General features: G+C 41.5%; 2 protein-coding genes and 1 non-coding gene across 5 annotated transcripts; all 3 read right to left on the bottom strand.

Moving 5' to 3' along the window:
- Positions 1-534: 534 nt before the first annotated feature.
- On the bottom strand, positions 535-13,013 carry etnk1 (ethanolamine kinase 1). Its single transcript, XM_047574763.1, has 8 exons — positions 12,710-13,013; positions 11,108-11,367; positions 10,734-10,874; positions 9,233-9,375; positions 5,161-5,244; positions 4,576-4,736; positions 3,425-3,498; positions 535-3,182 (listed from the first exon to the last, which is right to left on the bottom strand). Exons 1-8 carry the CDS (start codon positions 12,854-12,856, stop codon positions 3,110-3,112), a joined length of 1,083 nt encoding a protein of 360 aa, XP_047430719.1. The 5' UTR covers positions 12,857-13,013; the 3' UTR covers positions 535-3,109.
- A 2,285-nt stretch (positions 13,014-15,298) lies between these two features.
- Positions 15,299-15,370, bottom strand: trnaq-uug. Its single transcript has one exon. It is a non-coding gene; the product is annotated as a tRNA-Gln (tRNA).
- A 242-nt stretch (positions 15,371-15,612) lies between these two features.
- On the bottom strand, positions 15,613-25,445 carry pyroxd1 (pyridine nucleotide-disulphide oxidoreductase domain 1). Of its 3 annotated transcripts, none has more exons than XM_047574640.1 (13): positions 25,343-25,445; positions 21,713-21,793; positions 21,325-21,444; positions 20,749-20,877; positions 20,294-20,367; positions 19,974-20,170; positions 19,795-19,886; positions 18,944-19,046; positions 18,722-18,834; positions 17,638-17,760; positions 16,884-17,021; positions 16,574-16,663; positions 15,613-15,929 (listed from the first exon to the last, which is right to left on the bottom strand). In XM_047574640.1, exons 1-13 carry the CDS (start codon positions 25,412-25,414, stop codon positions 15,771-15,773), a joined length of 1,491 nt encoding a protein of 496 aa, XP_047430596.1. In that variant the 5' UTR covers positions 25,415-25,445; the 3' UTR covers positions 15,613-15,770. The 3 variants fall into 3 exon arrangements, with proteins under 3 accessions (XP_047430596.1, XP_047430597.1, XP_047430595.1); XM_047574641.1 differs by lacking the exon at positions 25,343-25,445 and adding an exon at positions 21,884-22,220; XM_047574639.1 differs by lacking the exon at positions 25,343-25,445 and adding an exon at positions 21,914-22,220.
- Positions 25,446-26,770: the final 1,325 nt, after the last annotated feature.

The raw sequence follows: 26,770 nt of genomic DNA, 5'->3' as shown, positions 1-26,770 counted from the left end.
AACAGCACAAAGACTTTCTCACAGCCAATGGTGACATTTAATATTGTCTGTAAAACCGGCTAACAAGAGGTGAAGAGGGACTCGCATGTTCTTACTTCAGAATCTTTCTTTTATGGAGTGTCCAGGTCATGCAGTCGTGTCCCACTGTCCTTAGTGATTGTCTTGACGTTTGTTGACAGAAGGAGCTCTCCTGTCTCCATTGCTACTAGTTAAATCATCTTACCAAACATGACTGGTGATACTGTGCCCTTAGCAATTCTGGAAAACAAACTACCCAACATTAGTTATGTGCGGACTGATACTGAAATATACTTGATACCAGGTCTTTATGCTCTAAAACTAATTCTCAAATCAAAATATCGATACTTCAGTCATTCAAGGTAATGTAGGACCAGTAGCCACAGGGGGGCGCTGTTTCACTTAGCTGAACTAAATCTAAATGGGTAGTTACAGTTTTAAGGTACTTCTGTAAATTATCACCAATGAACAACAACTAATTTTATGTGCACAACTTGAGAGAATATTAAACACACATAAGCGTAAATAGACTTTATTTCTCAAAGCGTATTCACATTTTTTTTTCCAGTTTCACCTCTTACACCAGGCAATAATTCACTTTAATGCACTTCTTAGAAAACAAAAAAATAAAATAACTCCCTCTATGTACATTAATTCACATATGAGAACAAGCAAAGATATTATTACAATTGTATGCTGTACATATAAACATATGCTACAGTGGCCAGAGATTTATGGACAGACAGTTCTTTAAAACAATCTTAAATACCAAAACATTTCAGTAATGGAGTGATATAAGCAGTACTGGGGTGACCTTTGATAAACAGTGAAAATGCACTAATGCGTTCCAGGTGTATGGTTAATAAAGCCTCGATTAAATATTGTACCAGAACGTTTTTTTTTGTTTTTTTTTCACATTTGAATTAATTTATTTGATTATTCATGAGTGGAAGTCAAATTGATTTGTTGTGTGTAAACCTAGTCTGACGGACGACTAACTGTGCAAAAACAAAATCTTCCACACTCCTTCAAATTTTCCTCCAGCACAACTCAAACCGACAACTTAATAAAAACCATTTCGGATCAAGTACATATTTCTGTAAAAGGTGTTAGGCCAATATTTCAAGACCTGCCTCCCTCTCTCTTCACCCACATGAAAGACTCGCAACACTAAATTATAGACATGAGAGTAATAGGCCTTACCTCCAAACTTTACTACTTCACACCACTGTTGTCAGTATGGTTCTAGTTGCAAAAAATGCAAACGAGTATTTTGTAGTAAACAAGAAAAAAAAAAAAAAAAAAAAAAGTTGTACCACATTTCACATGTGATGTTTGCTTAAATTTCTCAGGAAGGTGAAACTTAAGTCCTCTTCCTGAACTTAACATTATTCAGCAAACGTGCTTACGCTCTCAAAGACCTCAGCCTTAACATTTCCATTTAAATAAGTATAAAAATGTTTACTCTTTCTAAGCCTATATAATTGCTATATGAACTGTCTTTGTGCTACAAAACAATACAGTGTGCACAACGTACAAGAAAAAAAAAAAAAAGTCAGCACTTTGGTGTTACATAACAAAGGGAAGTTTTAGTTTTTAAAAAGGTTTCCTAAGTCTCCTTTTTAAAGCATTTATATTTAACATCAAGATGAATATCAAGAGCGGTTACTGCGAGAGCTTTCTCTCCAGCAGCTCTTCTCCTTAGGTCCCACTAACGACTGACTATCATTAGATTTTTATCATCTAACCGTCTAACTCAACCGAGCTGATGACCTGTGTCTCTTGTTCTTCTCACTTTTCCACGGACCCTTGTTTCTGTGCTTAAAAAGACGACTGCTCATCAGTCTGAGAGTCAACAAGGCCATATCGCACTTTGTAACACATTTTGTGAATGAACAAAAACAGTCAGTCCTTAGTTCATCGGGGCTGAACAGCAGTGTTTTGTAATATTTAAGAGGATTCTGAACGAGATGATATAATGGTTTGGTCTTGTCTAGAACAGCGAGGTTTACAGGCGACGTCACAGTGAAAGAAATCCCTAAAATTGACTTAGAATGTGAGCTGAAACTAATTTCCTGTCTAGCGTTATGAACGTGGAATGCTCAGATTACAGTGAGATTCATGTTTGTCCCCAGTTATGACAATATCATCACACAACTTACATAACAGTGAAAATCTTCCTTAAATCAAACAGTTTTTTCAGTGATAATCAACCGTTTCACTCAAGGGAGAGGATTTGAAGTAAACGACATCTCCCTTCCTTCATACGCCAAAACACAGAAGTCCTCGCCCAAACATGCAGCGGTAATGCCTACACGGCTGTTCTGGTGCACCACGGATGCATGTTTGGTGAGAATAACTGAAAAAAAAAAAAAAAAAAAACAGTCACAAGACAAGCCACAAGTGTAGAGCGGTGTGGCTTGTGTCACATGAGATTACGGGACAAGCACTGGCCTTTTCACATTCGAGTTTGCTTCCTTTATTCCCCCCGTCTTGCTTCCTCAGTAAACAAAGTAGGCTTTGTATTACTTTGATGTCATTGTAAATTTGGTCTTTAACTTGGGGCGGCTCCCGAATGTTTGCCCCATAAATGTGAATATGAGGAAGGCGTCTCCAGGCGATGGGATTAGTGTTCGGGCCACCACACACGTTGGTGGTTGCTATGTATTCGCTGTGAATGAGGCGACATTCCAGCTCTGTATTAAAGTGATCTGAGCTATCGGAAGAGCTGCTTGGAAATGCTAATATCATGCGGACATCGAAGCAGATGTTAGAATAATAACTGACCGTAATAACTTAGGGCCAGGTGGACTTCACATTAACAGGTCTTGAATCTGTCCTTCGCACGCTGCCATACCACAAATTTGAGCTACATCCTGGTTTTTTACACATGTGTCTACAGATGATGGATAGGATTGTGGTCCACTCAGTCCTCGGGACGTTAGAGGGGACCGGTGGGAACTGAACAGGACTCAGTTTGGCTCTTCTCTACACAAACCTCTAGAGGGCGCTCTGCGGACGTCGCGCGAGGCGCAGAGCAGGTTGGATGAGAGAAAGAGCAGGAGGAAGAGGAGATGAGGAGGTGGGGGCTTTATTTGGGTAAGTTCAGCGCGGTCGCCTCTGGTTTCATCTTGAAGTACTGGTTGAAGCGCAGGACAGCATATCTGAGAGCAGAGACACACAGAGCGGCAGCGTCAGCGATAAGATTAAAATGTACGCGACGTGGAAATTAGATGGATGCCAGGCCAGAAATATCAGACTGTTTGTATTACAGATATAATCTATCTGGATGCTTAACATTCTGTTCTTAAACATACGATTAAATTACCGAAATCTGCTGGGAAAAGCAAAATACAATAGCTCGTAGCGAAGTGCGCTCCAAGTTTATTTCAAGATGGCACCTTACCCCAGGAAGTCGAAGTCGATGGTGGAGAATTTTGCTTGAATCAGAGCCCAGAGACCCCAGAAGAAATGAGATGCCTAGAAAACAGAGGAGAGAGGATTAGCATGCACTCTGGAAGTAAATGTCATTTCTAATTATCCAAACACAGTTCTCTCAAGCACACACAAAGCCAGCAGCTGCCCTGTGGCAACAACAACAAATAGCTGACACAGAAACACAATTGCTCCACTTGCCCATCCTCCACGCTGCCCTCTTTTCCTCTTGACAGTAAACAAAGCGGACTCAGGGGAAGGCGTGCGGTCTCACTAAGGTTGCAGGTCGTCATTAAATGTGCCTCACATACGGTGGCCGCATCAGTGAACCAATCATAAACATGTTTCTGTTGTATTCAGAGCCGGTAGTGTGGTTTATGGCCCACATTGCTCCGTTTTCTGTGTAACAGACGTCACTCGTCACCTGTGTTTGCCGACACAGAATCAGGCGGCATGGAAAATCTACTCAGAGAGACTTTAATGAACTCCGCCACCGACTAATATCAATAGTCTTTACTGCTAATGGCTACGTGGTTACACAGGAAGAACTAACTAATAAAAGCTATTTATGTCCTTGATGATAGGCCACAGTCTAATCACGTCACGGTGAACAGATTAAGTTCTTATTATGTTTATTAATTACTGTTTCCTATCAGCCTTCACCACCCTTTAAGGAACATTCAGTCAAAGAAAACACATGTGGGTGAACATTGTGACTGATTGTTACACTGCTATCTTCAACAAATACTCATCAGCAGCAATCGAGCAGACTTGTGATACGGTCGCACGTCATCACTCAAAAATAAAACCATAACCTACATGGGGAACAAATGACGATGAATAAATGACGATCATTACCCAATTAATTCAGATAAAAGGTTTTCTGTAGCCCTGAGCTCCCACGTGTTGATATCAGTCAACAGTGAAGTTTATTTAAAATGTGCCTAATATATATATATATATATATATATATAAAATTATTAACTCTGAACCTACTGAGTTATAATAAGAAACATCTGATCTGAACATCTATGTGAAAACAGGACCATAAAGAGCTACCGGGGGCAGACAGGCTTCCCCATAAAATAATTATAGTTCATAATTTAGCCTGAACATACTTACCAGGGCAAACTGGTTGACTTGGACATAGAGAATCTCCACCTCCGTATCAGTGACTGCGCTGTCCTGGCCTTTGTGCTCCTTATAGGCTTCCAGGTAGGAGCGGAGCCACTGAAGCTGAAAGGATCGTTCTGGGTAGTGGCTATAGTCCACTTCATTCAGGCCTAAACACAACAAACAGACAGTGAGCATGTATCCTGTAACAGAGCTATAAATGCACAAATACAAAGCATGCTTTTTGCAGTTTTATATTCCAGTTCACTAGGACCATTAGTGAAAATGTATGTATTTTCTTATAACAGTCTTAGTTTCATGAATGTTCAGACAACATTGCAAAGGTGGTGATGCTAAACTGGTCTGAATTAGCCCACTGATTAAAATGAGGTAGAGTCAAAATAATAGAAACATATCAGTGCTACACAATATGAATAAAAAGCACCACAAATCACAGCGTCCAAAATGAATGCAATGGAATCACAGCTCTCTCTCTCATTTGAAACCAGTTCTGAACACCATCACTTCACGGAGCACTGACTTAGTGCAGGATTGTTTCTATTAGAATGATTTTGTTTTACAAATTATACATACCAGCAAACTCATTGAAGTGGTTCCCAATGTCGTAGGCTTGGTAATTGTACCCAGCATACTCGTAGTCAATGAACTTTACATTATCTGGAAATAGAAGCAGGATTGTTTAGACAAGAGACACAGGAAGCATGCATAAAATGATTATGTTGTTTCCCTTTGATAACTCTTTTTAATTTCATACCCTAACTTTCTTTACATCTGATTGGATTGGTTGGATTATTTAACCAGATATTATGGGGGCAAGGAGTAAGAGTTTGCATTTTGAGGGAAACAGAGTGGGAAGGAAGACGGAAAGATTATATAAAATAGAGAAGACATGCACATTTAGAGATACGTCAGAGTCAACAGTCCCTCTGTAGTTAACAAGAGGACGGATCTGTACTTTTAATCTACAGCTAAGAACTACAAGAGCAGTGATAGAAAAGAGAACAGGCGGATGACTTGCACATCTTCATGGAGAAACCTTAAGAGTACGTTATCAGTTATAAAACATGAGTTATCAGTCTTTTTTTTTTTTTTTCCAAGAAACAAGCACACACACACAACTATGACTCATTTGCAGAGATGAAAATGTGCAAGAGTGATACAACAGAAGGAACACACACAGAAGGCCAGTGGAAAAAAAGAGAGGAAAAAAAGGATCAGGGCTGGCTGTCGGGGAATGTTTGTTTTGGATACATGCACAGAATGAAGGAAAAATGGCCCCCTGTCAAGAGTTATGTTTTAAAGACATGAGGAAAAAAAAAAAAAAGAAAAGGAAACAAAGGTAGTGAGGTAAAGGGAGGAGCTGCCAAAGCAAATGCACAGAAACACAATCACAACATCTTAGGACTTTGTTTGCTTCCAGAAAACAATGCACCTGATGATGCACAAAAGTTTATTGACACTAATTTTAGAAGCCTGTAGTCTTGAGAAGTTTATAAAACTGATGTCGACCCAGATCGACATCAGCATCGTCAGTACATTTGTCAAATTATCACGTTCTTTCTTTTATTATTTTTTTTTTTTTTTTTAAAATATGAGGTCAGCACCTTAAAATGTGTTGCTGTCCCAGTGCATTTATAGGCGGCTAATATGAGGCGTCAGCATCGGCAATGAGCAAAGAGGGAAGCATTCAGTCAAGAAGTGGTCGATCTCAAAATACAAACCCTTACTTTCACGGGCCCAGTTAGACTGACAAAAAAAATTTAAAAAAAATTAAAAAATTGAAAAAATAAAAATAAAAAAATTTAATTAAAATGATTTTTTGTGACCTTGGCTAATTTCTTTGCCCTAGCATACAGAACAGTTCTTGAGGTGGTGCTGGACTACAGAGAAAGACACTTTGAGGTGGGTTACCAGCCGGCGTGTGGGTCCTAGCGGGACACAACTGAACACCTCCAGGCAGTGGCTATAGCCCCCCTGTGCAGCAGATGAAAAGGTTGGGGCAAACATCTTTCACACATGCTCGCTCTCTCACGGACACATTTGTCTTTTCTCCACTCTTTCCCCTCACGCACAGTGTCGAAACGTCAGACTCTGCTGCCAGACTCCCACTCCCCGTACCACCCCGCTTCCCTTCTCGCAACACTCCCCTCCAATGCTCCCTTCCTATTGGCCAGCGGCGAATCCAATAGCGTGACAGTTCTGCTGCTTCTGCAAATGACAGAATCTTTAGGAGCCTTCCTTTTGGCTGCTGAGCCATGCATTTTTTTGGCCCTTGAGACCAAGTGAAATGCTTTTTTTTTTTTTTCCTCTTTACATATAAACACCACAGTTAAGGTAGAGGGACAGGGAAACAACCTGGCTGTTATTGAGGCTGAGAAACAAAGGAAGGGGAGACAAAAGAAAAAGAAGTAATACAGATCTTGCGGAAAGTGCATTTTAAATTTTGAAAAAAAAAATTACACACAAAAACTGGCAGGGCTTCCACCTCTGCTGTTTATGGTTTCATGAATACAGGAAGTGGTGCCGTCTCTGTCAGTGGCAGACTGGTGGTTTCAACTCACTAACTACAGCTGAACTGCAGAGACAGGAAGCAGTGTGGAAGCTATTCGGTTTCTTTTCATGCCAGCTCAACAAAGGTCGGTTAAGTGTAGTGCAAGATAGCAACGGAATTCACTACGAGGATGGTTGAGGCGACCTGAGTGGGCGTGATCAGAAATACAATAGTTATGGCCCGGAGGTGTAGTGCCATAGACTCCATTGTGGAGCCATTGTGATTGTGTCTTGTAGGTGCAGTTTAGTTGTGTTTGCGTGGTTAAAACATAAGTGAAACAATAGACGTAAGGGATAAGGTACATGTCTTAACTATTGTAGGTTTTAATCTGCCTTAAATTGAAGCACCGATAACCTCAGGCTCTAACATGTTGCTCGCTGCAGCCTGAAACGTGGCTTTGAAGTTTGCAGAGATGCTCAGATTTCCTGCATGGACTTTTAGGTCCCTGTGCAGAAGCCGAGGGTTGTTTCACGCTGGCTTTTAGCCTCCATGCTGAATGCGTCTTTGAAATGCAGAACCACACATTCAAATAAGATTCTGCAGGTGGAGACACCGACTCCACAGCGAGTACTTGGAAATTATTTGTTTGCTCTGGCAAAACGCTCTCCCTCATTCTGCTTTAAGGGACAAGATTGACAATACTCTGCATCATCCGAGTCAATTATTCCCATGAAAAACAACCACTAACCTCGAGTTAAACTGTCACTAATAAGGTCTAACGTTTCTGTGCTCCTCAGCACAAAACGAATTCCTTTTTTTTTTTAAAAAAATAAAAGTTTGACCAGGGTATTCTTTTATTAAAACTACAAACAGCTGTGCATTGCACTTGTACGCTGTGTATGTGTTTTATTTCTGGCTATGAATTAATACATATTGATGCACTAGTGCAATGACAACAATGGAGTTCTATGGCACGGATGAATAAACTTGTTCGCTGAATCAATCCAGTGGCGGTTTTGAGCATATCTGTCAAATCTTCCTGATGATCATTTTTGCTGCTTTGACATTAAGAACTGTAAAATACAGAGAAACATGGGGGCGCAGCTTTACATTACGATGCACGGCCGGTTATGTAATAACCGGTTCAGTATGTAAACTAGCAATAACATGTCAGAGAGACAATTGACGACTGAATAGCGCTGGAGGGGGTATGTAGGTACGTGGCTCCTACTGCTGACATGAACACATCCCGTTTAGCCTGAGCAGTGGGCAGACTATGCGAGGGGCCCTCAGAGCCGACTGTGCGTGAGGTTTGTCTCTCTCCATTGCCTCCCCAGGGTAAGGTGGCGCAGGGCAGCCACAGCCTCAGCTGTCCTTCCTAGGGGAGAAAGGCTAGACACAAGGAGCTGTGAGAAGGGCCTCGCCCCTCGTCGCAAACTGACGAGGGGGCTGACAGCTCTTAAACCCGCCCTTAAACACCCCCACCCGCCTCCCACATACATTAAAAAGAAGTAACCTACTTCCCCATTTGCAATTCTTTTTTTTTTTTATCTAGTTGTAATACCATTCATCTGCTACAAAGACAATCAGTTCACTGACTAGCCTCGTGGGCCAGTACAATTACAGCTGCTCAAAGCAAGTAAGCCCCGAGGAAAGGCTGCTTCATACTCATACCATCAAAAAAAGGCAACATTGCTACAGCACCAATACAACTGACTTTGTATGTGGTATGTAATGTTCTAGCTGATAACATTTACATTCTTAGTTCTTAGCACAGAATTAGAACGACAGATCAGACAAATTTTAAAGGAAAAACAAATCCAAATTAGTAAAGGCTTCACTCGTTTATGAACAACACAATAGTCAGGATTTAAATTTCTGCTACATCAAAATCTGTGACTGTGTTTTAATATATCTTGGTCAAATCAAGGATTCAATGAAGAGAAAATCCAGACAACTGGAATGTCTTGTCTGACCGTTCTAATTCTACGCTTGCAGCCCAATGCAAACACAATGAGTGAAGCATGTGACTAGGGTTGAGGATGTCCAGGTAATGCAATCCTACCTGAGCATGGGGATCAATGCCGATCACACTACAACACAATTCAGTCACACGGTAATGTCAGGGACTGCACTTGTGCAGTTCATACTCACCTCCCTTCGGGTTATAGATGATGTTTTTGCACAGGAGGTCGTTGTGGCAGAGAACTACGGGGGAGCCCAGCAATGACAAGTTCTGCTGGAGCCACACCAGTTCTTCTCGGAGGCACCGTGGGCTGGGAACCTCCATGTTCAACCTGGAGACAGGGCAGAGAGTTAAAAACTGAGACTTTAAGTGTGAGAGAACTGAGAGGGAATTAGAGTATAAACCCTATTATTATTGTATTAAAGGTGGATAAGTCAGTATGGGAACCCTGAAAGCGTCAGAAATGGTGGTAGCAATTAAAACAGGAACAGAAAATAAAGAGCTTTAGAAGAGAAGTAAACAAATAGTAAGTGCTCCTACACGCCCACTGTCATAAGACCCAGCTTGTAACTGACTACTGGAAATACAACAACGTTTTCTGTTCTGATCGTAAGTGATTACCATGAATATCTGTTAGATTACATTGTACTGTTACAATAGCGCCAACACGCCCAGATTTAGTCCATTTTCTACTATTCATATTTATTCAAAAGGCCTAATAATCAAACTGCCTTCCTCTCTCTGCTTCATTCAGTTAACTTCATTTTTTTGGGTCATTTGCAGCATGAGATCAGATACAAAGACTGTACAACACAAACCCACCTCTGTGTTTGATTTTGACTTCAATAGACATGACCCATGGGAATCTGTTGCTTTCGCAATCTTTCTTAAGTATTTATCAGCTGTTCTTTTTAACTGTTAATGTTTGGTTGACCTCCATTGAAATCAATGGCCTACAAAGTCAATGTTTGGTTTGGTTTCATTTGGATGCCAACACACACAAAGGCTGCGGGCACTGCCAAAGCAACTTTCAAACAACCCAGACTTAATAGAGGGAGCTACGATGATCAGGAGCTCTAACTTAATTCTGAGAATAAACTACTTTTTACACTTAAGTTCCACCGCCTAAAGACGAACTGTATTATGTCATCTCTTAGGAATGTCAAAGCAGTAATGTAAACCTACAGCGATTATGTAACTCCTCAGACACGTGGCACAAGTGCAGGAGATAATACACATTCATGTTGTGCCACTGCACATGTGACTGGATGGATCACAACTCATTGATCAGATGGGTATGAGATCATATGTCCAGATATTTTTAAGGAAAATTCCTCAAATTCCTCAAATCTGACTGAAATCCTTTAACTGTGTTCTCAATGTATATTTCCTCTGGTTCCTAATGAATTCAAGAATAGCTGGAAGTTGTTGTTTTTTACCGCTATAATAAGTGGTTATTAAAATAAGCAGGTCATCACGAGACAAGCCCTGTTTAAAGGGTTAACATTGCTATAATCCTCTTTGACTTTTGAAAAGCTTGTTTTTACTCTCACAGACTGTAAAAGTGGAACTAAACTAGTTTTGTTGCATTACATAGCATTTAAATTGTGTTCAGGGAAACTTCCACAGTTCACCAGAAATTTCCAGTCATTTTGCGACTTCTGTAACTCTGAGCTGCTGTGGCCTCACCTGGCATTCTGCTCAGGGTCCTCAAAGTACTTGGGGATGAGAGCAAAATACTTGCCCATCTTCAGCCACAGGTCAGACTGGGGTACCCAGCCATTATGGGCGTGGATGGCATGGTACTTGGCCAGCTGCCTGGCAATGAGCCTGCAACGTAGAGGTAGAAAATGAGGTCAGCAAAGAGGAATATGCAAAAGGGTTGCAGATAACAATTCCAGTGTAGATAAAGGCAAAAAAAAATAAATTAGAATACATCTTCTTGTCAGAAAGCAAAACTTTGCCAACCGAGGTTAAAACTAATCAGAATAAAAACATTAAGCTCAACCCCTGTTTTAAAATCTCAGGCTTTGAAAACATTTTCCACTAATTCTGCTTTTTACCTGAAAACAGGCTGGCTGCGAATGTGCTCTGGCTCCAGGGCAGTCCCTTGCAGAAACTCATAGCACAGGCCGTTGTTGAAGGTGCAGTAAAGGCGCGGGGCACAGCGGTGCGCTTGTAGCACTCGGAAACTTTTCACCTCATTTTCCCGGTCGACCAACAGTTCCGTCTTGTTACCGTAAATGCGCACGAGGACCACGTCCTGCATGACCGCGCCCACGTAGCAGCCGAGTAGCTTATTGGTGATTCCATCTGTGAAAAACTGCGGAGACGGAGGAAAGAGCAGGTGAAATTGTCTTGCGGTTTATTAATCTAGCTTAACGCCCGCGGTTAGACGACAGTGGGACCATCCGCATGATGCTATTTAAGTAGTGAGTAACTACATTGTATTGAGGATTACGTAAGCTCCGAGAGGAGTCAGTTTCTGGCAAAGTGGAGGGAAAGCGAGGGCAGAAGAATGAATCCACCAATGACAATGTTGTGTTTGGCTGTTTCGCTGATTTAAGGTGAACTATCTCTGGTGCGTGGCGACTGGTGTCCCTGTTGGGTGGGGAGAGCGTGGGCAGTTTCCAACATACCAGTCCTAATTGTTCACTTTGTCTGGGATCGACTGAGAATGGCAGGACTGTGAGGAATTTTATTTTGCAGGAGGAGGCAATGTCTGGCATTCGCTGAGTTCCCACTTTGCTCTTATTCACGAATATATAGGCATGTGACTACCTTTCATCCCCTCCGTGTTTACCAAGCAGAGCCACGCCTACGGATACAGCTACAGGAAAATAAAGCATCATGGACAGTGCGTGCATGTCTCACTGTGCAGTTTATATAGGTTAATGCAAACCAAACCTGTTTGACTTTGGCAAATCAGTCAGCACGCACAAGATCAGCACAAGTCAATTATGCAAATTGCAAGAAGTCATATATTTGGCGTCTGTGGTTTTTCCGGAAATTTAAAAACAGCCTTAACCTCTAGTTTATATCTCAGAGTATCTTCAGATCCTCCCTGAGAATATCAAAAACTCTTCAAGTATTCCAGTTTTCTACTGAGTAATTGAGGCGACAAAGACCTCATTACATAACCACCTCTCAAGATTTTTTTTTTTTTTTTTTTTTCGTCCATGCAGCTGAAAAAGCGAGTCAGGTGACACAGACGAGCATGTTTGGGTGGGTAAGTTCGCACGGTGAGCGAAAAGAAACGAGAGACTCCCACAGTTTGGTCACGGCCGGAGATGACGCATCAGCGGAGGCACATTAACGCAGAAAAAAAAAAACATATAAATAAATAAATGAATAACTAGCGCAGTATCTCCTGGAACAGGATTCAAGGAGAACGTATTTGAATGTCATTTTTCCTGTGATATAAATTCAATTAATGCCCGTTTCGCCCCCCTGTAGTGTCACTATAATATCCAGCTTCGTGAGACATTAGCAGTATGAATTAATTTACGTTGACTGCGGCTAGCTGGAGGAGTTACACCTTGCTAGCTCACTTTTAGCATTTCAAAAGGCCCGTTAAACACGACGATGAGTACATACTGCGCATACCAACGTGTGTAATAAAGCACCCTGGTGGTAAAATGTTAAAAATAAAAATAAAATGGCACCTTCACTTTGACCTCGGACGGCTTCCAATTGGGTCTCAGCTCCTTCATCAGCTTCAACGCACCGGTTCTGTAGTCGCTCTCGTCAACGGTCACGTCTATTTTGGGCACAGCGGGAGCCTCGTCGGGTACGTGAATGTAGTTGGCCATGGCTTAGACTTTATTTCTTCAAACGTGTCGCGCTCTGGGTACTGAACGACTGTTCTCTGCTGCAAAATGCGCAATGTATGAAAATGCGTGGAGGACTGCGGGTATATAATTCTGCCAGAGTCGGTGTGTGCGGCAACGCCTCTCTAAAAGCCCCCGCCCACTTGAAAGAAGAAAAAAAGAAAAAAAAGCGCCCCCTCCCTCCCTTCCCATACATGCTGGTGGACGGGTGACTCATTAGAAGCGCGCGTTCAAAGCGCCGGCGCGCACCGCTGGTGGAGCTTAAACGTTTAATATGACATTTCTGCGCATCAGTATCTAACCAAATACGACAATTAAACGCTTGACAGCACAGATAACCAAACTACACAATAATTATAAAGTACAATAGCACCCGAACCAAATGCAGCACTCAGATTTCTCAGTATGGGTTTAAGTCGGTGTGCTTCGGTGACTACAATCAAACCTATCCGCCGACGTCACATCCGCAATCTACTTGAATGAAATAAGATGTGTGTCACGTCAGAGTGCTTTAAATGTCAGTGCTGCGGCAGACAGGTTAAGTCCACCTTGACTACAGTAGTCCCCACGTTTTAATTACAAAAACGTACGACTCTACTCCGGTAAATTCAAAGGATAATGTAAAAGCCTGTGCGTTCGTGGACACAAAATGTATTATATTGCATTATTTTAGCAGTGGTTCATTAACACGAGTACCCTCTTATTTAAGTGGTAACAGCCATAAGCTTACAAAGCCTCAGCCTGACATAAATTCAGTGGTAGCAAAAAATTGGAAAATCCTACATGATCAGCTTGTTTTGAGCGTTTGTTTAACTGTTTATGGATTTAATTATCCTCTTCACAAATAAAACTTGTCAAAACTCACTCCCCCACTCGTTTTTTTTTTAAATGAAATGTATAGTTTGAACATAATCTTTTCTGAAGGACAGGCTGATGAAAGCTCTTTAAGTCACGCAGACCCAGTGAGCACGTCCTCAATTTTTATGTGATTCGAGTGGTAGAACAGGTTGCCTGCTAATTTCATAGCTGTCTTCTGAGAAGTCACGAGGAATGGGTGAAAGAGAAATTCTGTTAAGTGCTTTGGATACCTTAGAAAAATGTTATATAAGCTCAAACTATTTGGCGTTCCAGAGAATGGCTATACATTTATAAGCAGCGATTGCTATATGTGAATGTACCGTCCACGTGCTGTGTCGACTGAAAGGTCCGCCAGTAGCGTCGGTCTTACATTGATTGAGCTATCCATTGTTAAAATTCTTTGAATTCTGTAAATGACGTCCATAGCTTTAATGCGTGGCATGTGGAAGGGTCACAGGGGAGCTGGAGCCTATCCCAGCTATTGTTAGACAAGCAGGCCACACCTTGGACAGGTCACTGGTCCATCAGAGAAAGAATATGAAGAACCACTTATTTACGAGCATGTGCATGCTGAAAAGTGAGGGGAAGGCAGAGAAAACCCACACAGGCAGAAAGGCCTCAGCTGGCTAACGGGTTCATACTAAGAACCTTCTTGCTGTGAAGCGTCAGTGCAAACTACTACACAATGGTGCTTCTGAGAAATTCTGAATCCTTGTATTATAAGATAAGATAATACTTTACCGATCCCGATAGTGGAATTTCATATGCCCTTATGAAGGTGTTAACCATATAAACCCTATGTACAGGTTTATTGCCAACCCTTTGAGAGGCACTGTACTGTTCGCATTCGGTATGGAGCAATGTCAGTTCATTGATTTTATCAGGTCATTATCATGGCCACCACTGGATCATGGTTTACCCTTATCTACAACATGCATCTGACACGGTCTTATTATGGCTGCTCGAAAAGCCTATCTTTAGAGCAACCAATGAACTTTTATAAATGTGTAAATATGTTTTAGGTGGATGGTATTTCCCTAGGTGTATTTCCGTCTTGATACTAAGAAGCGTGTTTTCTTCTGCTGGCATTCATTTAACGACAGGTCTGGTTTTGTTTGATTTCTTGGTAACGCACAACAGTTCCTTGACACTAACCGGTCTCCATGTAAACAAGGGGTTCAATTACATCTTGGTACAGAGGTCACTCTTTGTTCAGATTGGTCGACTGTATATAGTTTTACATGTTAATAGGATACATATTCCTAGTCTTCTTTCTCCTTTTGCACTGTTGATTTTGTTGGTGTGTTATGTTGATGCCTGTGTATGTTTGTGTAGAAGCCACTGGACACTTGTTAGACACTGGTTAGAGAGTCACTGAACCAAAAAGCACAAGCCTACAAGCGACCACACTAGCTGAAATAGATATTTCTCCTATTGAAATAAGTCTGTCTAATGTTTCTTGTCAAAAATTCAAGCAGTACACCTGGGAGAGGTTTTAGGGGGCTAGGTGCTTGCTCATTGGGGGGATGCACACCATCGCCTGTCTGGACCAGTACCATTAAGATGAGGTTCCACCGAGATTTGAACTCGGATCACTGGATTCAAAGTCCAGAGTGCTAACCATTACACCATGGAACCTTCACGGAAGAGTCCAAATTGAAATCAGATCAGGAGTTACTACAGCATGTGATTGCGCTGTCAAGTGTTGCTCAACACATCCCATTGTTGCGAGTGCTTGCCTATTAAAACAGTGGGTCAAGCGGGCGTTACTGCACCTCGTGTGCTTCTGTCTCAGGGAGTTTTAACCTTGGTGATGGACAGAAATTACCACTACAAGAGAGAAAAGAAAAGCTATTACAAACAGACTCAAGCAGCAGCAGTTTGGCGTTTCTGAAAATAATTTAATCGTACAGGAACAATACATTTTTCCAAAAAGAACCGAGAATGCTTCCCACGCCTCAAGATGTCCTCCAGGTACGGTTTCCTCATCAAAGTCCTCCACCTGGCATTGACCTTCAGTCTGCAGTGATCGGCACTCTCAGTCAAAGTAATCTTCTATGTCGATGTTGGGGTTGAGCAGCTCCTCTCCGTACGGCGTCAGATCCATCTGGTTGAGGATCAGGTTTTCAAAAGTCTCTTCCAGGTCCGTTTCACCAATCAGCACCGCCCCCACCATCCTCCCTCCGCTCAGAACCACCTGCAAAGAGAAACAGGAATTACCTGTGTGAAACATGTGAAGAATCGCAGACCTCGTCTCTAGTTATGTGAACAAGGGCTGAGCATCGGCCACTTTCTTGCGTTCTTTCCATTGTTTCCAGTATTGTTAGAGCTAAGACTGGGCCGCTGTTAAATATTTTCCGCAATGACATGTAGAACCTGTAAAACGAATAAACTAGAGAACGAGGGATTGGCCTGATGCAGGAGAGGCCCTAAATGTTCTGTTTTCTCAGAAAGATACTTCCTTTCACGAGGCGGTGAACTCTATTTGCCATCTGGGGCGTTGGCTGCGCTTTGTTCAAGAGCAACTTTTTGACCTGGATCCAACCAACGCACGGATACGCCACATTCTGCCTTTGTCGTTGGGACATATGTGGGTAGTTTGTAGAGCTGAGCTTCTTCCAGGAACCAGTGACACCACTGGTTCTGAACATCAAGGTGCTCGTCATAGATTGGAAAATTCAACCAAGACCCCAAGGATCAAGTTGGTCAGGTTACGTGCATGCAAAGCAGGTTCAACAAGCTGATCATTTGCCAGATAATATAAAATCATATAAAAGGAGACTAAACAAAACACAAGATCCACAATCGCAAAGCGGCATTATCAAACGATTTGCACGTCACCTTGACATATTCCTGGCCTTTGGTGCAGCGTACCAGCAGCTCGTGGTCAGGCCCCAAACCCTGCCCGTTAAACTTTCCCAGCAGGACCACCTGCGGAACGAGCAGAGGGGAGGAAGTTGTTTGAACACGCACGCAAAGACGAGAATGAGCCTCGAGACAGAGAAAAGAGAGTGCTGGGAAGTGACCTTGATGGGTTTTGAGTGTAACAGAAAACAACGTAAATCACGTAGTGGATGATTAACGTTCTAGTTATTGTTTAAAAAAAAAAAAAAGAAAGAAAAAGAAGTCGGCGCAGTGCAATGTTGTTCACCTTGTAGTTGAAGAATTTGGTGATGTGCGAGAAGAGCTCGAAGCAGAAATCCAGCTCTATTGGCTCTGAGAGGACGTGCGCCACCATGCAGCGGCCCGCGTACCAGCCCATCTGACGGGCCTGCGTCCACAAACGCATCTGCACACAGCACACGGCGAAGACACAATGTTAATTAGATAAAACAGAGGACTTATGATGCTGATTGTGAGTTTATATCTAGAGTACAAACATCTGTTCAGACATGACTAATGTACTGAGGACATTAAGGAATTTAACAGATTTCAGTCCATGCAGGAGTCCATGAGACTGGATCGCCCTCATAAGATAACCTAAAACCAAAAACATGTCCTGCCTTGACCTACCTTGAAATATCACATTCATAAGAATGAAACTGACTCTGAAATCCAACATTCATGAGCAACAAATTTAATATTCCCTGAGATTAAGCCGCTGCCTTCACAGGAAGAGCTCACAAACTGATGAGGAAAATATTATAAAATTTGCCATTGTCTTTTGGGACACAGAGCCACACTGCAAAGTTGGATTAACCTTGTGTAACCGCGGATGAACAAAAACTACACAAACAAATTATACTCTACTATAACTATACTCAAATAAATACGTCTTGTTTTTTTTTTATCCCAGGCTTACAACATTTTGATAAATAACAGGACTTTAAATATTTATTCTGAGAAGTTATAAGAAAAAAGAAAACAGCAAAAACACAGATGCTATGTTTTGTCAGTTGTTTTACCTGCTGCCAAAGTGGGCTGGGCTCCCAGCATGCAGTGCACACGTCTCCTGCGGCGTAAACGTCCGGCTCTGACGTCCTCATATGATCGTCTACTCGCAGGCCGCCATTGTCGGCCACCGCAAACTACACGCATGAAACAAAAATAACCAACAAATAACTAACAAGTTTTAACCGAATTTACACAAATTCGGAAGCAATAGCTCTTTTCTAGAACAACACTAACTTTTTACAAGCAAAACTGAAGCAAAACCTCAAGTGCTTTAATGAACTGCAGTTCCTCGATTGGCCACTTGAGGCTCGCTGCAAAAGTGAGTCAATCGCCATAGACCTCCATGTTAAAATGGCTGACTTTTCAGCAGACAACAATCATGAAAAATAACAGTCTCCAGCAGTAATCACCCCATTTTTGACAAGTGGGCAACTTTATATATAACTATATATAACTCCCCTGTTTAAAATGTATCGAACTTTATGCATAATAAAGGGAGTGGCTACTTTGAGTGACAAGTTGGTGGCCTGGGCAGGCAACAAGATTTTGCACGGCAACACTGCATTAACACACAAACAGCAAGGAGACACCTGTTTTCAAATGAATAGCAAATAATAACTGAACTGTTTAACTTTGCTGCTGGAACAATAAAATTAACTGTTTTCAGTCCACTAGCATCTGAGTTTGAAGTCATAACTAGCAAGTAAATGTAAGCGATTAAGTCAAAATATGCTGTACGCTATCACAATGATATCGTGTTGTGACTAAAGCATTGTGGTCATAATATTGGAACGTGGCGCCTCCAACTCTTACGTTAAATTGGCTTGATGTGCTTAAAATGGAAACATTCATATCTTATGTTCCACATTAGGGACAAACATTGTGCAACTCCTGATGTGTAACCCAGTCTTGAGGCACGGCACCGGCACATTCTGTTAACTGCTGGTTAGACAAATGACCTTTCGGTGAATCACAAAGAGCAGAAGTATATTTAACACTAATTCAGAATAACAATGCTCCAGAGGCTTGAAGATCAACACGGCGCTGGCAGATTCATTAATAAATTCTGTTTTGCATACGGATGAGTTTCCTTACGGCGTTGCCACGGAGAAATGGCTCAGTGTTTGGCACAACACCGGTGGCGCTGACAACCAAATCGCAGCCAAATGTTTTTCCATTGGTCAGCTGGACGTAAACTGGCCAGGATCCTGCTGGGACGGAAGAAAAGCTTGAGGACTGAAAAGGTGGAAAGAGAAAAAAGGATGCAACAAAGGAAGCAGTCAGAGGATGCCTCCGAGCTGCGAATGTAGCTCTCACCGCTCTCACGACTTAATGTTTGCTGTGGGGAACTGAGGAGCTCCTCGGAGGTGCGGATCCTTTCCACCTCACACTGGTATTCCACTGAAACTCTGCGGGACACCTGAGCACAGACAGTATGACGTAAGGCGAGGTCAAAACATATCATTTGCATCCGATACTTCCCAGAGAAACAGAACGCTCGACTTAAATGCCGTGCGCAAGGTAACAAACGTGTTTACGTGGACACCAATATTCCACCATTATCAAAATAATATTATGCAAAAACGGCTCATGTGGCCGACTCACAGCGAACAGACCGGCCTCGATGCTGATTAATCCTCTAAATAGGAAAATCGTAGCAGCTAATGACTACACCAGTGCTTGATCGAAATGTTCCTATTCGGTTGGAATGAATAAGTTCTTTCTGCGCATGTTTGTCTCCGCGGAGGGTAAACATCAGGTGACAAGACAGAACAGAGACCAAATTGGTTGTGTCAGACATTTTTTTTTTTGTTGGAGACATTAGAAGAGTTAAGGGATGTTAAGCAAAAGACATACAAAGATGGAGAAGTAAATGTTGTTAGTGGGGGGGCCTTTGGGTCCTATGTGTTGATGTGAGAGGTCTCTGTGGGTCAGACCCAATCCAGTGCATCCCACAGATACTTGATCAGTCTGAAGTGAATTTGAAGGCCGTGTCTTTTGAGTTGTTCCTAAACTGTTTCTGTGTGCGCATCTGGGTCAGGCTGTGACATCCACACGAATGCCAGGTCATAAAGTTTCCCAGCAGAGCATTGTATCGTCACAAGATAGTTAATGTTATTTAATTCTCCTGTCAGTGGCTTTGATGTTTAATGTTGCCCGTGCCTCACCTGCTCGGCTCCTCGCAGAACTATTCCTTCATGCCAGTCTGGGCCGAGGGCACTGCCAGACTCTGTAGGGTCGCGCCCTCGTGGATTTCTATCTGAGAATGGACAAACGTCATCTAAGCGTGTGGAAATGAATGAATGCGAATGAGAGCAAGAAGTGAAACCCCTCATCAGATGAAGACCTGCTGTGAAAGTTTGCGCTTCTCCAGCTGCTGGTTCCTCTGTGGTGTAGCGAGTCCTCTTACAGGGGGCGGCCACCTCTGGCTTGGCAGCCTCGAGCGACGGGATGAGGAACTGAGCCGCTCCGGCGTCAAAGAAGGTGTTCCCTATGGCCTTGTCCTTCACGGCCCAGATCACCTCACAGCCCTCCACCTCATACCTAATTTAGTAAATGCTCATTAATAACAAACAGATTAACCGAACGTCTGAATAAATAATCGCCAGGCGATGGCTGGGAGTCAGGAAAACATGAATTTCTGCGTTTTGGTCACGGTAGGCTCACACTAATTCCAAAGCAATCCCGCCATTTCCAACAACGACAATCCTCTTTGCGCTGCATAACCGCTTCTGAAACTCCTGAAACACAAGGAGGAAACAAACCAGTGAGCGCCAATGTGTTTTGTAACCTGCAGCCATGTTTTCAGTGCAAATGTTTGAGATTTCTATTCATAGATTAACAAGAAGTTTCAATCATCCACACAGATCCACACATCCCATTATAGTTGTGTGCAGTACATACATATTATAATTTCCACGCTCGTAACACTCCTTTGATTTTTACTTTCTAAAAACATCCAGATATTACTGCAGACATGACTAGTGGTGAGATCACATTTACAAAACATATTGGGATGAACTGATTTGTGCTGCAGTTAAACGGATTAGTGAAGAGTTTTGGGGGAATTCAGACCTGCACGCCACACATCCATACAAACATCTAGAAGCACTAAGTTGTACCTGTGCACTGTCTGTATCCCGTATTCCCAACACGTAAGGGTTGTCCTGGGTTAGGAGCTTGGGTCTGGCACCGCTGCAGATACACAGCTTGTCATAACCAAAAACACGGCCGTCTGAAGTCTCCACAGACTGAGCGAAAGAAAAGATTTGGTGCGATTAATGCGAACAACAAGCTTTAACTGATTCCTACTTTGGGAAGTGATGATTCTCTCTAAACTTGGTGGATGTGAAGACAAAACCTGCACATACTTGACAGTTCATTAGTGAATTTGACATAATCCAAAGGGACCATACAGTTGAACCACCACCTTCCTTGCACAGTTTCAACATAAACATTAACTTTGTACACCTGATATATACTTGTCCACAAGGTGGCGACAGTAGACAGGTAATAGTCACTAATCAGAGATAAGAAAATGATTGCAATGACCAAGTGATATTCAGCAAACAACTTATTAGAAATCAGAGCATGTATGATTTGTTATTAAATGTTTATTCTACATTCAGCTAAATAACCAAACCTCCTTGGTACACAGGATTCTGTCATTCTATAAACACAGCATCACAGTTCCTTACATGTGACTGTGTGTTGAGTGATTTCAAGGCAGAGTGGATGACAGTCAGGTTGGGAAATTTCTCCTCCAGGACACTAGATGGTCTCTCCTCCACATCAAACTCTTCCAGCATCTGGGACACCTTTCCAAAAAGGACAGTGGAAGATTACAAACCGCATGGTGTTGTATTGTAAACTGGACAAACGGTTCCTTACAGTTACAGACGTGAAGGTCAGTTTCAGTAAACTAGACAAACATAGAGGACTGCAGAAGATTACAGTTGTACGGTTTGTCCAGTTGAAAAACAACAGTGTAGTGGTGATTGTGAATGCACAAGGATGAACATATGCATGAATGGAGACAGTGCTGGTGCTCCCACTGACCACAACCACCATAATCATCTTTCTAACCTGTTTATAGTTGGTCACTGCCTTGATGTGCGGACCTGCTGTGATCAGAGCCACGTCTGCTGACGGAATCTGGGATGACAGCTGTCAATCAAGAGAAAGATTTAGGTTGCAATGTAACAATCATCGTGGCGGTCTGCGTTAATAGCAGCTTTCTATTTATGTTACGCGTACAGAGTTAACTTGTTACTCATCGGCAATCACCTGCTCGACACACGTCACACCCGCAATGCCGCCTCCCACGATCACAAACGCAAACGTTTTCTCCTTTTTATCTGCCATTCTTCTCAAAGGCTGAACTAACGCATGGCTAATGCTAGCATATTTAAGTATGTGAGTTGAATGATTCTCAGACTCTCCTTTTCCCCTCAGCGTAGAGACGGTTATACAGATTGAAGACCTAAATACTTGGTGGTTTAAAGAGTTAAAACACTTTTAAGTATTTTTCGCGATACTTTGCCCTGTTTACTCTCACACACGAGAGTCATGCAGCGCAACTTCCGTGTTTACAATTAGCTACGGCAAGCGGCAGGAAAAAAAATAATAGCAAAACGCGCTTATTAATAGAGGCATTAAATTGTGTGTGACGCCTCATTTATACTAGACTATGTCACAGCAGCAATAAATAACGTCCGTGAGGCTCGTAGATATTTTACCTGTGTACTTGCCTGCTGGAGTACAGGACATACAGCAAAGTTCAATATTTGAGTTTTATAATGGGTTGTTATGCGTTTAAGATAAAGAAATACCTCAGCCCTGCAGGTGCAGTGAGACGATCAGTCATTTTCGCACTGGTTGAATTTAACTAAGTACACATCCTCAAGGACTGCACATCCTAATAAGATTATAACAATTTCCATGTACTGTATTTGTACTTTCATTTCTGTGTCAAGTGACGTTCTTCTTCTACTCCACCACATTTAGAATAATAATAAGTAACCTACATTTACTTCGGAATGTCATGCACTAGTTATTTCCTGTATTTACACTTCACATAACATATTAACAGTAATATAAAGGATATAATATTGTAAAATGTAATTCAACTCATAAATGATGCCATATCATTATGGCCTAAGCTACAGGAGTGAATTTTAATTATTAAAATCAGCAGCTGTTATAAAGACTATAATAGATTCTTCAACATAATCCCATATTGTAGACATACACAGTATCAGTGGTATTTTAAATGCGGGACTCAGAGTCTGTAGTGTTAACCCTTTATCACAACAATTCATCAAATCGTAGTGCAATTATAAAATACTTTCTCACACGGCAGCATCCGTGGTGAGACAAGGTTGGTAAAAACCCAGTGATTTTTTCTTACACTTACTCACAATTTGCTGTTTTTTTGTTTTTGTTTTTTTCTTGTAAATACCCCAGTCTAATCTCAAACAATTTACAAAGAAAGAAAATCACATAAATCCATGACATTAATCTCAGAAATTCCTCTCAGTTTTTTCTCTGAGAATTACCTCCACATTCATGGCCAAATCTAGACGCTTTGTGCTTTTGCTTTGTATGTCCCCTGACCCATTTTTCATTTTTTTAACCTCACAGAATACTTTTTGGCCCTAAATCAACCTATGAACGCATCTCAATTAATCCTTCACAGAATTTCTTCAAATTTTCCCCCAAGGGTGACCTAATTATAATTTAACAGTGTCAAAGATCAGTCTGGGCCAAGAAAGAAACGTTTTCACTACAAATCATAGTCTAATTATAACAAACCTTCACGCAAATGATGACATTCTATGTGTAAGAAGTCAACTTCCCTGCAACATCACGATGTAGTGTCAGTGCCTTCACTACATCATTATTATATCAGACTGGAAAGGTGTGCTGTAGATGTAAAGAGCGTACAAAGATGATGTAGTCATTTTAGTTCTGGTTGTGCTGTTCAAGGATGCACTAATCCACTAATAACCAGATATTTAGCAACCACATTAAAAGTTAAGTTGAAGTCTCTAATCAGAATGATCAGGTTAATGAAAATGGTCTACGTAAACGTAGTCAATATTATAAAAAGTAAAAGGTCATTTTAAATAAGTTTATTATGAGTGCACGCACCATGAGGAACATCAACTTTTAAAGTAAGAAATTCAATTCCAGCACCAGAAAATATAAATAATTTTAGTTTATATATTTGTTTAAAATACTCCCCATGTTACTGTGAAAGGCGTGTAAATGAATTTAGTTGAAGAGCAGGTTAAATTATTTTATTTTATTTTATTTTGTGGAGGAATAACCTCTTTGTTTTTGTCTGAATCACAGCTGCACCTTAAATGTCAGAGATTAATGCGGTCACCGGGATGTGAATCAGATCAGAAAATTCCATCAGCGCATTCATCAGCCATCATCACTCCAGCGATAAACAACTCCCCACCTGACGGCAGCTCGAGTGCGGCACCATTTGTGGTTTTACATGAAGCAATCGGCCGATCTTGACACCGTCCCCGTCCCCCCGTCAGAGTGTGCGCCGGATAATGGCTGCATTGTTTTTGGATTCGTCGGCAAAAGCTGGCACTTGTTCTATTTTTGAAAAAGCTTTTATGCAGGTGCTAACCATGCATGGGAGTACTGATGTCAGTGTCTGAGATGATTGGGTCACTGGTAATCAAACACAGGTTAATGCTGTGCGTCATGCTTCCCCTCTTGATTTTCATTATATCACCCGAGACAACCCCAGCAGGAAGACAACACATGACTATATGGAATACAGTACTGTGATCGCAGCACTTCCATTAAAAGGAATGTACGTAAACTGTTGTTATTAGACGCACTGAGGGAAAGTGCTCACAGATTTTTTTTTCAAATCAATGAATCTTTTTATTTTATTTTATTCCATTTTATTTTACACTATTGCTTTATTTTATCATAATATTAAGCTGAAACCCTAAAAACTATGCTAAATACAAAAGGTATTTTGGTAATATTTCTGTTACTACTGAAGCTTTTCATGTCCATTTCATGTTTGCATTACGTTCTCTGAAGGAAAACATTGTTTAAATCAATTAAATTATTTTGATTATCATAGGATATTAATAGGAGGATTATGGGTATTTATATATTAGACAATTAATGGTGCTAATACAAGATTTCCTGCAGTATAAAAAGTGAAGAGGAAAGAGTGACCCAATCTTTTTTTTTTTTATTATTATTATTATTATTTTACAATTCTGCGTAGAGCATAGGCGGCGACAGCCCAAACACTTTACACAAGCCAGTTCAAATTAATAATGCTTCGCTGAAGAGTTGGAGTGTTGTTGGCTTCACAAACAATAAACCCAAAAAACGCTGGGCCTTTGTCTGTTGACACAGATAGAGAGTGTGCTGGCAGCGACGAGTGCAGTAATGAGGGGTCCGCTCGTTTGATAGTATGTAAAACAAGTCTCTTGAGTGTCTTCATCCGATACTTAACCCTGTCAGCTCAGCTTAGTTTATAGGAGCACTCACATTCTTTTTAATATCAACCCCTGTAGTGTAAGGTAAATAGCAGAGGTGCTTGTCAGCCACAAAACACATCGCAAGAGCAGGCCGAGTCATTCATGTAATGTAGCCTACGTTATATAAAGAACAGTTTTTAGTGGCATGCTGGTCCTTTGTAGGCCATATAGAGACGGACGAACCCACCACGCTGCCACCCATGTAGGAATTCTGGCGAGCAGTATTGTAGCTCATCGATGTGGCTCTGGCCGTCGCCATATTGGCAGCGCCTTCACCTCCGCAACTCCTGGCTAACTCAAAAATGGCTAACGGACGCTAACGGACGCAGGGGACGTCTGCAACCTGAGATGACATCCACCTGTCACTCAAGGCAGCCCCGCCCCAAAATTATGCTAAGTCTCTTCATCTTCTTCTCTCGCTGACATCAGAAAAAAACCTCAACGGCGCCGTATAGTGGATTGAAAAGAAAACCAATTTTAATATTCCAGTACCAAAAAAACTCAATTCATATTTGCCGTTTTCCATTAAAAAATATCTATACTTGGCATTTGAGTGTGTCTGACCAGTGTACAGTACTACCTCGCGAAATAACGCCTAACGTAAATCTCCACTACACCACGTAACTCAAGGCTAATTAACCAGGTAGCACCCTAATTATACATGACTTAAAGCAGAGGTCTTCAACGTTTTTCAGGCCAAGGACCCCGAACTGATGTAGAGATTAAGTAGGGACCCCCTACCGACTATATGTGTTCTAAATTAAACTCAGCCTAGTGCTATTTATAAATATACATTATTATCATCATTTTGCATTTAATATTAAGCTATTAAAATAATGCAAAATTATTTATATATTTATTTTTAATTCAAACATGTGCAACAGTAGGGTGGCCATGCAACTGCTGCAAACATAAACATACCTGACATAAGCATACATACATACATGGGATTTCAACCGGGAACTGAATAGGATTTTGCAACACCCTACCCCCCCACCCCCCCTGCAGGACCTCTGCAGACCCCCTAGGTGAAGACCTATGACTTTAAGCGCTGATATGCTGTATTTGAAACTGTTCTTGTGAATCACGAATTAACTGTAGAGACAAAAAAAAATAAATTAAAAAAAATTGTTCTTGTACTAAAACTTGAACATTTTGGATTTGTTTCAAAAATAATTTAAAAACTGCATTTTTTTGTTTACTTGTAACATCTTTGACTAATATTTAAAGTTGTTTGATGATGGGAAACATTTAAGTGTGACAACCAGCAAAAAATAAGAAATGAGGAAGGGAGCCACCACTTACTCTCTCACCGTACCTCATGCAGTTCTGGAGTCAGTCTCAAGTGGACAATCAAGGAAGTGCAGTTTTTCAGCAATTCTGGGATGGTTTCATATTTCTGTCCCGGAAGGTGCCACTTTGTCTGGGTCCAGGCTACTAAAATATGAATCTTTCTGTCATCATCTCTATAACTATATTCAAAACAGTTCTGTCAGCGCTCACTCAGGAGAGAGGAAGTGAATACCATTTCACCCTGTTTCCGTCTTTATGCTTAACTTCTGGCTCTGGCTACGCGTTCACTGTACATACAGGTTATTGTGGTGGTTTTATTGCG

Source organism: Mugil cephalus, chromosome 22, assembly GCF_022458985.1.
Source record: "Mugil cephalus isolate CIBA_MC_2020 chromosome 22, CIBA_Mcephalus_1.1, whole genome shotgun sequence".
NCBI lineage: Eukaryota > Metazoa > Chordata > Actinopteri > Mugiliformes > Mugilidae > Mugil > Mugil cephalus.
Note: the sequence above shows the minus strand (reverse complement) of the source record. Positions and strands in the feature narration are given on the sequence as shown.